The 10,790-nt window shown below is 39.2% G+C and overlaps 1 protein-coding gene across 2 annotated transcripts; it reads left to right on the top strand.

Annotated features, from left to right (window-relative positions):
* Positions 1-345: 345 nt before the first annotated feature.
* Dyrk2 (dual specificity tyrosine phosphorylation regulated kinase 2) lies at positions 346-9,787 on the top strand. Of its 2 annotated transcripts, XM_010644222.3 has the most exons (2): positions 346-430; positions 5,842-9,787. In XM_010644222.3, the coding sequence occupies exon 2, from the start codon at positions 5,863-5,865 to the stop codon at positions 7,447-7,449; it is 1,587 nt and encodes a 528-aa protein (XP_010642524.1). In that variant the 5' UTR covers positions 346-430; positions 5,842-5,862; the 3' UTR covers positions 7,450-9,787. The 2 variants fall into 2 exon arrangements, with proteins under 2 accessions (XP_010642524.1, XP_033619660.1); XM_033763769.1 differs by lacking the exon at positions 346-430 and having other exon boundaries at positions 5,020-9,787.
* The last annotated feature ends 1,003 nt before the right edge of the window (positions 9,788-10,790 follow it).

The raw sequence follows: 10,790 nt of genomic DNA on the forward strand, positions 1-10,790 counted from the left end.
ACCACAGAGGAATTAACTGATGCAGTTTAGGCTGTTAGTGGAGTGGGGAGACTCTGCAGATAGAGGGACCATATTGCTGTTGAATGTTCTTGTCACAGTGATGTTATACTTAAAGAACTACCATTGGTTTTGGGGGTATTTGGTTTTTTGGTTTTTGGGGGGTTTTTGGGGTTTTTTTTTTTTTTTTTTTTTTGGTTTGGTTTAGAATCATCTGACAATTTGGAAAACATCCAGTTTTTTTCCATGTGTTGATGTAATCACATGACATATGAACTGGGGAAGAAATACTTGGTTTGCATCTGGATTCCAATTATGTAAGGATGGGCTTTGCTGATGAGGGCCCTGATGCAATTGAAATATGTAATGAAATTAGATAAAATGAAAAGTCTCCACTGGAGCAATAACCTGTCGTGGATTAGAAAAGGAAACGGTATGATTGTGCTTCCCTGTTTTCCTCCTATGGGTGCGTGTGCTTTACTGTGCCATGTGCCTGATTTACCTGTTTTTAACTTACTTGGGAACATTTCGGTCTGCTGGTATTAGATGCTCGGTTTTAGAAGTGTGAATTTGGATGTTGAGTGTTGTTTAGATTTGATTTGATTTGTGTAACATCGTAGAACAGGAAGTTTAGAGAATCACAGAATTTTCTCTGGTTCTACTCCTTCATTTTCAGATAAGGGTGCAGACTGCCAGTTAGCGGTTGGTCTGGATTCCCTAGCTAGCTCCTGTCAATTTCTATCATATAGCCCCATTCTCTCTTAGTCTGGTTTGATATGCTGCCTCATACTACTAATTCTAGGAAGTTGTAGTAGCTTTATTATAAATGCAAGAACCTTTGAAGATTGATATTGCTGTATGTCTGTTACATTTTTATAAGTTTTTAGATTTTAATTCCAGAGTGCTTACACTTGGGAAGAACTGTTTAGAATGAGTGGGGTAGCAAAGGGTATTAAAGAAGGAAAATAATCTTATCCTAGCAGTTTGCCATATTTGTGTAAATAATGTAAGAGGCAGATAAATATATGATTATAAAGATTGTGAACTTTGGGATTTCCCATTGCCCTTTGTTTCTGTCTGTTGGTATCATTATTTTGCACTTTAAACATATAGTTTGTTTCTGTTTGCCTTAAAAGTATACCTAGTAACTATCTTGATTCTGATTATTCTGTAGTATGAGATATATTGGTATATTTATATAAATTTCCAAAATATTGATATTTATTGCTCTAATAACTTTTAGTGTGTCACATACTCCCCTATGGCAGTTTTATATTTATAAAATGAAATTAAAGAAATAAAATACATATTTAAAAAATAGTAATATTTTAGAGAAGAAAATGTAGACATTGACTCAGGGTCACATGGACTTATAAGTATGTTTAAAAAGTAGGTAAAGTTCCAGGCTTTTTGAACTCAGTTTTATTCTCACAAGATTATACATCATTTCTCAAATGATGTATAGTTTTTAAACACATAGAAATATTAGCACAATAAAAAATTTGCTATTTCTAAAAGTGCCAAATTTTTTAGACTATTATTCTTACATAATTTTAATACTACGATAGTACCCAGTTTTTGCAGGTCCCTTTATCTTAACCCCCGTGTTGTATTTTAATCTTTGTATTCATTTAGTGTATATTTATAAATGTAACACCCACTGTGCTAGACATAGTAAACACAAATAAGCTACAGTCTCAATCTCTAAAAGTTTGAGTGGGAGTGAGAAGTTTTTAATATCCATAACTTTATGATACAGTCCTGGCATACATATCTTGGAAATGGCTTGGCTTTTTCTAGTTGTTCCCCTCCCCTCTTATAGATCACTTAATTGTATTTGTGAGTTTGGTTGTGATTTCAGAGTCCTATAGTGTTTAGGATTCAAATTCCTCTTTTACTATTGCTCTCAAGGGAATAGCTTTAATGCCTGGAAACTTTTAAGATTTTACCTCTGGGTTTTAGGTGTGTGGTCGATGTGTCTGCCCTAGGTACTTTTTAACCAGCTGTCCTTTGCCTCCTGATATCTGCCAGTGCACTGCAGGCTAATGTCTTGTGACTGAGGTCACCAGGGATGTTTCCCAATTCCCTGAGTGTTGACTTCATGTTTTCCTTTGAAGGTACAAAATATATTTCTCAAGAATAGCTCTGAGAGAGGCCAGAGTTAGCAGGGATTTATTGACATGTGTTCTATTCATCAGATATTCATTAAATGCTTACTGTGTGCCTGAGTTTATGTTAATAGGGACTTAAATAAGAGGTGACCCTCCCTTAGAATTGCTCATGGTCAGGGGGTGCCTCAGATGTTGAAACAATTCCAGTAAAAAGAAGTGTTACTAATAATATGGCAATTCTGTTGTAAGTACAGAAGGACCTGTTAGATTAGAGGTGAGAGTTGAAGAAGGTTTTGAAAGTTGAGTAAGAGTTTATCACTAGGCTATGAAGGAGATTTCTAAGCAGCATCTGAAAAGGACAGTAATGATGGCTTTCACTTGGCTAAGTAACTATACTAAACACTTTACACATACTGCCTTTTTTCTTTGGCACTGGGGATTGGACTCGGGACCTTGTGCTTTCGAGGCAGGCAGTGGCACTGCTGAGCTGAATCCCCGGCCCTACACATATTTTAATCCTTTTTAATCCTTTTAATGGCCTTAATGAAGTAGCTTTCTTACCTTCTTTTTTTTTTAAGGCAAGGGTGCTGAATTTCTGAGAGATTTAATTGTTCAGTATCTCATAGTTAGTAAGTGGTAAGAGATGGATTCATTTCATGATTTCATGTGTGTTTGACTGAAAATCCCTGGGCTCCTATGAAACAAGACCTCGCTAGAAGCAGAGGAGTGTTAAAGAGTGGGCTGATTATACACGTCTTGGAGAGTTCAACTTGGTTCTTCTTGGAGAAAAGAGTATCAGTGGTAGATGGAGACTAGAAAGAGCCCAGATTAAGTTCTACATTTTAGAACTTTATGTTTTTATTGGTAAGTTCTTGCATAAGTTGTGGAAATGCGTGCCGCTGTGGGCCTCCCACAAAAGCAAGAACAGTCTCAGATTGACATTTTTTAGTAACTGTGGAAATACCAGGAGAAATGATTTGAAGCTTTCTAGGCAAAGAAGCAGGGGGGGCATGTTAGGAGGCCCACAACAGGAGTGTGAGGTGAGGTAGTATTTATGGAAAGGCCATACATAAGACAAGAGGAAACCTCATGATGGTGCAGGAAGGTAATGGAGATGCTCAGAGGGGTTTCCAGGTGGGCAGTGCTGAGGACTCTTAGGGTTGCAGCTCAAGACATGATGTGGAGGTGTCCTGAGGATTACGAGAGGAGAAAAGGTTTGGTAGAAAAATGTGGAGTTGAATTTCAGGTGCCTGGGGGAGAGGAAGCTGGTCAGCAGTTGGACATGCTAGTCTTAAGCCCAGGAAGACATGGATTCCACAGGTATTATCTAGAAGAGAAAGAGCAGCCATCAGCCTGTGGGCGGTGTTGATCAACCAGGGAAAGTTGTGGAAGAGAAGCCAAGAGAACTGAGGCTCGAACCTACCTAAGGCAGATGAATTAATTGTTCAGACTGCAAAAGAAGACCAAGAAAAAAACAGTTGGAGAGATGGCAGGTGGTCCAGATTTTTGGCAAACTCTGTAGTGGTACTTAGTAAATCATTTGTAACTATTTTTAAATTGTGCAAAATATAAAAATTGCTATAGCAAAAACGAAATGAGTTTCTGATGCCCAAAAAGTTTTACTGTTATTGTTTTAGGATCCTTAACTTCAAAGTTAATTTTGTTTTTTATGAAGCTTTGTGCTTTTTAATTCATGTATATAAGAAATGTAAGTATCTTCTGAAATACCTCCATCTTACCCTGAAGAGATTGGTTCTGTAAGAGAAAGACAGTTTGAATTTCAGGTTCTGTTATGGCTGATGTTAGAAAGACCATAGGGGAGAGGAGGGGCTGCAGAAAATGAGGTGAGGAAAAAGTAGTAGACAAGTCTGTGTTACTTTTATATACATAGTATCTAAGACTTTTCCCACTTATTTTATGGACTGCTCCGCTTTTGCATTAAATGAAGGATACAATAACCTGTCCGACCACCCTAATAGAATATAAGATCACTTAGTGTGGAGTATAGGTTCTGAGTTTAATAACAAACCTTAACTAGAAGTCTTCAAAAATCTGAGAAATAAAATCACTGAACCTTTGAAGTCGTAGACAGGCTTAAAAACTATTTTCTAGTTTGTTTTATAAGTAAGCAGAGGGAAACCTCACTCTGCAGATGGTCATGATATATGAAGGCCTTGGTCTGCTAATAAGTATTTGAAATTTAATTTTATAGTCCACATTTTCTCAAACCATTTCTCAAATTAATATATCTGCAGAGAACTTCTCAAGTAGTATAAAAAGTCCAAAAGGTAGGATTTAGTAGGAGATAATTGAAAAAAAAATATATACTGATGACAAAGGACTTTCAACTAGTTTATTGTGCACTCCCAAAGGGCAGAAACAGTGCCACTTTTGTGGGTAGGCCCCTGCTAATACTAGCTGAATGTATGAGGTGGGTTGTAGATAATAAGTTGATCTTTGAGATTTCACATAAAAGTCACTTAGCAGGCTGCTGGAAGGAAATCCCAAATATATTTTCAGTAGAAGACTGGGGCTTCTTGTTTTTACTGTTTTGTTTAGACAGGATTGTGAGGTGATGGCATGTGTGCCTGAAATAGAAAATCCTACTTTGTACTCCTTGTTAGAAAGTGGCCCATAGAAATACACGCCTTAGGAGATCTGAGCCATTGACCAAAGGAAGGCCCCCAAACTGGTTTGCTGGACTAAATGGCCTTAAATGGTCACTAGTCAGTAAAGCCCAGAAATATTTAAAAATAGGTTAGTGGTTTACAAGATAACTAACTAGAGTGCATATCTTTGTATCTTTCAAGCCTACAGCAGTTTTCTTTGTCACTGGATTATATATATGTTCCAAAGTTTCATGAAATTCCCAAGGAAAAATGAAGCACTAGTGAGAGTGTGTTTTTGGAATAGATGTAAATATTGGAGAAACTGCATATGACAGATTCGGTCTTTGTCCTCATGTTACAAAAAAATCTGCTACATGAATTGTGGAAGGAACTGTGATCCAGTGGTGGGGAACTAGTGTAAACTCTTAACTTGCTCATGGTTTTCCTGTTCCATTTCTCTTCCTTCCCTCTCTCCCTCCCTTCTTTCCTTCCCCAGTACTGGGGGCTGAACCCAGGACCTTCACAGACCTTCACAGAGCTACATCTCCACCCTTTCATCACTGAGATAGGATCAGTCACTAAATTGCCTAGGCTGGATGTACTTGTGATCCTCCTTCCTTGGCGTCCCAGAGTGCTGGGCTTTCAGGCTTGTACCACCACACCTGGTTCCCATTTCATTGTTATATCAAGTATGGATTGCATGGAAAACCTATGATGCACAAGGCCTGGTACTAAATATTATAAATACGAAATGATAAACCAGAAAGTTTGGTCTCCTCTTCCACAGAGAACTCTTAAGGACCCCACATATCTATAGCAAACCATTTGTCTGTGTTAGATATAGCATTTGTGGGTTTCTACCTTGTGTCCCCAGCCTTACCCTGGACACTCTGCTCTTTTCCCTTTATTATTTTAGAGCCCATCAGTATCATACCCCTTCTCTCTGCCAGTGTGTCCATAGGATCCATCCTTGGTGCACAACTCCTCTTAGTAAAACTGATTCTGTGGATTTAAACCACACTGGATTTTGTAAAGGGAAGGGATGTGACATGAGGGCTGACTTGTATCCCATTCGAACAGGCAGAACTCTTCCATTCCATTTATATGTCCTCTCTGAATTCCAGATTGGCGGCAGTAAGCACACAATGAATGATCACCTACATGTCAGCAGCCACAGCCACGGACAGATCCAGGTTCAGCAGCTGTTTGAGGATAACAGTAACAAGCGCACAGTGCTCACGACACAACCAAATGGGCTTACAACAGTGGGCAAGACAGGCTTGCCAGTGGTGCCCGAGCGACAGCTAGAGAGCATTCACAGACGGCAGGGGAGCTCTACCTCCCTGAAGTCCTTAGAGGGCATGGGGAAGGTGAAAGCCACACCCATGACGCCTGAGCAGGCAATGAAGCAATACATGCAAAAACTAACAGCCTTTGAACACCATGAAATTTTCAGCTACCCCGAAATCTACTTCTTGGGTCCAAATGCAAAGAAGCGCCAGGGCATGACAGGTGGACCCAACAACGGTGGCTATGATGATGACCAGGGGTCTTACGTGCAGGTGCCCCATGATCATGTGGCTTACAGGTACGAGGTCCTCAAGGTCATTGGGAAGGGGAGCTTTGGGCAGGTGGTCAAGGCCTACGATCACAAAGTCCACCAGCATGTGGCCCTGAAGATGGTGCGGAATGAGAAACGCTTCCATCGGCAAGCAGCAGAGGAGATCCGGATCCTGGAACACTTGCGGAAGCAGGACAAGGACAACACCATGAACGTCATCCACATGTTGGAGAATTTCACCTTCCGCAACCACATCTGCATGACGTTTGAGCTGCTGAGCATGAACCTCTATGAGCTCATCAAGAAGAATAAATTTCAGGGCTTCAGCCTGCCACTGGTCCGCAAGTTTGCCCACTCAATTCTACAGTGCTTGGATGCTTTGCACAAAAACAGAATAATTCACTGTGACCTTAAGCCTGAGAACATTTTGTTAAAACAGCAGGGTAGAAGCAGTATTAAAGTGATTGATTTTGGCTCTAGTTGTTATGAGCATCAACGTGTCTACACGTACATCCAATCTCGCTTTTACCGTGCTCCGGAAGTGATCCTCGGGGCCAGGTATGGCATGCCCATTGATATGTGGAGCCTGGGCTGCATCTTAGCAGAGCTCCTGACAGGTTATCCCCTCTTGCCCGGGGAGGATGAAGGAGACCAGCTGGCCTGTATGATTGAACTGTTGGGCATGCCTTCCCAGAAACTGCTGGATGCGTCTAAACGAGCCAAAAATTTTGTGAGCTCCAAGGGTTACCCCCGTTACTGCACTGTCACTACTCTTTCGGATGGCTCCGTGGTCCTCAATGGAGGCCGTTCCAGGAGGGGGAAAATGAGGGGCCCACCGGAGAGCAGAGAGTGGGGAAATGCACTGAAGGGATGTGATGATCCCCTTTTCCTTGACTTCTTAAAACAGTGTTTAGAATGGGATCCTGCGATTCGCATGACCCCTGGCCAGGCTTTACGGCACCCCTGGCTGCGGAGGCGGTTACCAAAGCCTCCTACTGGGGAGAAGACGTCAGTGAAAAGGATACCCGAGAGCACTGGTGCTATCACGTCGATTTCCAAGTTACCTCCACCATCCAGCTCAGCTTCCAAACTGAGGACTAATTTGGCACAAATGACAGATGCCAATGGAAATATTCAGCAGAGGACAGTGTTGCCAAAACTCGTTAGCTGAGCTCGAGTCCCCTGATGCTGGTAATCTGAAAGATATGACATAGCTGAGCCTTACTGGGTTAAAAAGGAGTAGCTCAAAACCTGTTTTTATTTGCTCAATAACTCATTTGTATCTTTTCAGCACTTAATTTTAATGTAAGAAAGTTTCTTGTTTCATTTTTATAAAATACATGGGGACAATGCTTTAAGTTTTTATACTTTCTGAAACTGTTTTTTGTGTTCCAAAAGTACGATGAGCCTTACTGTATCTAGTGTGGCAGAGTAATAACATCAGTGGCAGGCCATTGATTACGTCATGACTGCCATGCATTTACAGATTGGTCAAAGATATTCACTATGTTTTTATGGTTCCTGTGATATTCTCTCCAGGGTGATGGCCTCCTCTTCTCTCCACACTCCAGGTTCATGCACAGTCATAGCATGTCCTGCTTCCATTTTCTGTAAATCGATCTTGGCATTTGTGCAGGTAGAAGGAAAATGGGCAGGATGAAAACGTTATTCTAAGAAAAACTGCACCTTAGAGATGTTTTTTCCTCAAACAAATACAAAATAAGATCCCAAAGGTTTAAATTGCCCTGTTAGCATTCTGATAGTCTAAAAACTGGCAAAGCAGCATTTAGTAGATAAATGGAAACGGAAATGTGTGTGTTCCTCCAGATTTTCTAACACGATCAGCAAGCTGTTTTGTCAAGAAGACTCCTATTACAGAATTGGGTTTGCACCTAATTTTAGAAATGTATTCCACGACTCTCCCTCACTTCTGTTTGCTCTTCTCTCTGTTCCTCTTTTACCACACATCTGTTGCCTGCATTTAGTTTTTCTTCTTCCTTCAATCGTATGTCCCAGACTGTTAATACAGAAAGAGACATTCAGCTGTGATTGTGACCATCGTTTCATATTCCAGTGTAAAAAAAGAACAGCAGCCTAGCTACTTCAGATGGGGGTTTCCATAGTTCCAAAGAAGATTTAGCAGATTAGAGTGAGTTCACATGTTTTAGGTGCCACTGTAAGGTTCCCTTAGCCCGGGAAAATATCAACTCTTTCTTTAAAAAGAAAGAAGGTTGAAAGTCCTCTTCACGAACAGAAATCACTGTGGTCCTTCAATAAGGCAATTTTAATATCACATTTCAAGGGGAGAACTTCAACCTCAAGTTAAATGGTTTGACTTATTCTTTGCATTAGAAGAACCACAGAAATTGCATTCCTGTTTTATTTTACTTGCTTTTGGATTGCACTGATTGTTTTTGTGGGAATGACACTTTACCTGAAAAAGTAACTGAGAGTTAGATAAAAGAATATTTTCTCTGAATAATAATTATTTTCACAGTGAAAATTTCAGTATTTTATCACTAATGTATGAGCAGTGATATACGTATATCAATTTCAAGGCACGTGGAAAAAGTTTTTTAGTATGTGCAATTTAATATAGAAAGATTTCTGCCTGTTTGAACAATAGGTTTTGGGTAGTATAAATTAGGATAAATAATCTTTTATATGCACAGATGTTATTGTATTGCCTGTAAATTGATTTACAAACACTTAAAGCATGGTCCCCAGTGAGGCCACGAAAGTTTCCGGTTAAGTTCTTTTCATATTAACCCTACAGTTTCTCTTACTTTTAAAAAAAGTGTAGTTTTGAACAAAACATTTTACTTATCTTGAGGCTTTGCCGGTTGATGGTGGAAAAATATATGCTCAGGTAATATTTCAGATATTTGCCAAAAAAACAGTAAAAAGATTAGCTTATTAATAAGATAGTAATATTGATATTTGCTTTACTATTTAAGGATGTCACTGATAAATTAATTTGTACTTCTGTATTTAGAAATTATAGCTTATTTCCCCTAGTCAAAATCTTCAGCGTGTTATACACATTTCTGTGTAATCTGTGAAAGTGCAATAATTTTAGTAAGTTGCATTTTAAATGATGCTCTTATAATGACACCCCAATCAGTGGCTTATAGGACTTAAGATTTGTGTGTTTATTACGATTTTGGCTTAAAGGTGTAAGAAGTGTAAGACTGGGTTTGGTGGCTTTCTACAACCACAGGCCTCTTAATAGTCATTAAGTTAGTTCTTTAGCTCATTATAAAGATTGTTTCCCCCTTACCATTAATGTTCCTCTTCCATTTTCACTCATTTTCACATTTAAGTTTAAAAATGTGAACCTGAGCCTGCCATTATTTATTTCCCTGTAAAATGATTATACATGTGAAGTTTTATAAATGTATTAATAGTGTTTGTCTTCATCCACCACACAAAACTGGTTCTTAAGATGCCAGCAATGCATTTGTGACTATCTTTATTCACAGATGCAACCGGAAACTTTTAAGCCAAAATATAATGTGCAGTGCTGTGGGACTTTTTTTTCTTTTTGGTCCAAAACAGTGAGATTTCCTTTATTCACAAGAGCCACTGTATTTCAGCATTTAGTGATAGAACTGCTTTTTAAAAATTCTTTGATTGTAATGTCAAAAACAGAAAAATGTTGCATTTTTGTGATATTTAAAGGTAAATAAGGGCTCTCTGATAGGCTACTAGGAATTGGCTTGGAAACAGTCCTTGGTCTCACAGGTTACCATTGTCTAGGGATGTCTGAGCTGTTTTCGGATTTAGGAATAGCACAGTGTCGTCTTGTCTTTGGTTGCAGTCTCATTTGGCTCCATTTCTTGCAGCACCTGAGTGTTCATTACCACTTGAGGGTATTGCTACAACAGTGGAACAACAGAGTGATGCAAGACAGTGTAGATTAACAGTAGAGGAGAAATTGTGCCCTTAGTGTTAACAATGTGCCTTTTGTTCTGAATGCCATGTTGTAGGGCATGCATTTTTTTGCCTCTTTAACTCTTCGAATACAAGGCAGTAATATTGGAACCCACCTCTGCAAAGATACATCTGTCTTAAATACCTAGTTACAGGCCTTAATACAAACCATAAGGCATGAATCATCAACGGGCGCTGAACAAGATAACCATTGGTTAGCTGCACAGGTAATTCCTATATTTAAGGGGTTAAAGATGGTCTTTGTTGTTTAACATCAGACTGATTTTTTAAATGATATTTTTTTTGTTATGCTAACACTAGACAAAAATCAACTGTATTTGTAAAAATTTACCTCAAACCATTTAATTTTATAGTGTGATTTATCCCAGGGCATTTGGTATGAACCAAAGTGCATTCCTTTTATATGTGCCTGGCTCTAGTAAGGATGGCCAGGGATTTTTACAATTTGGGTGCAAGGCACTTAAGCCACTTTTAAACTTAATGGGTGGTTTGGAGTCATGTTAAATGACTCCATCAGAATGTTAGAAAACACTTTAGGCATCAGTAGCATTGGGCCAT

Source organism: Fukomys damarensis, unplaced genomic scaffold (assembly GCF_012274545.1).
Source record: "Fukomys damarensis isolate Sample0158 unplaced genomic scaffold, DMR_v1.0_HiC HiC_scaffold_15, whole genome shotgun sequence".
NCBI lineage: Eukaryota > Metazoa > Chordata > Mammalia > Rodentia > Bathyergidae > Fukomys > Fukomys damarensis.

Excerpts from the sequence above, each read along its gene's own strand:
- Dyrk2 (XM_033763769.1), top strand. The coding sequence starts at position 5,767 with ATGAGGGCTGACTTGTATCCCATTCGAACAGGCAGAACTCTTCCATTC.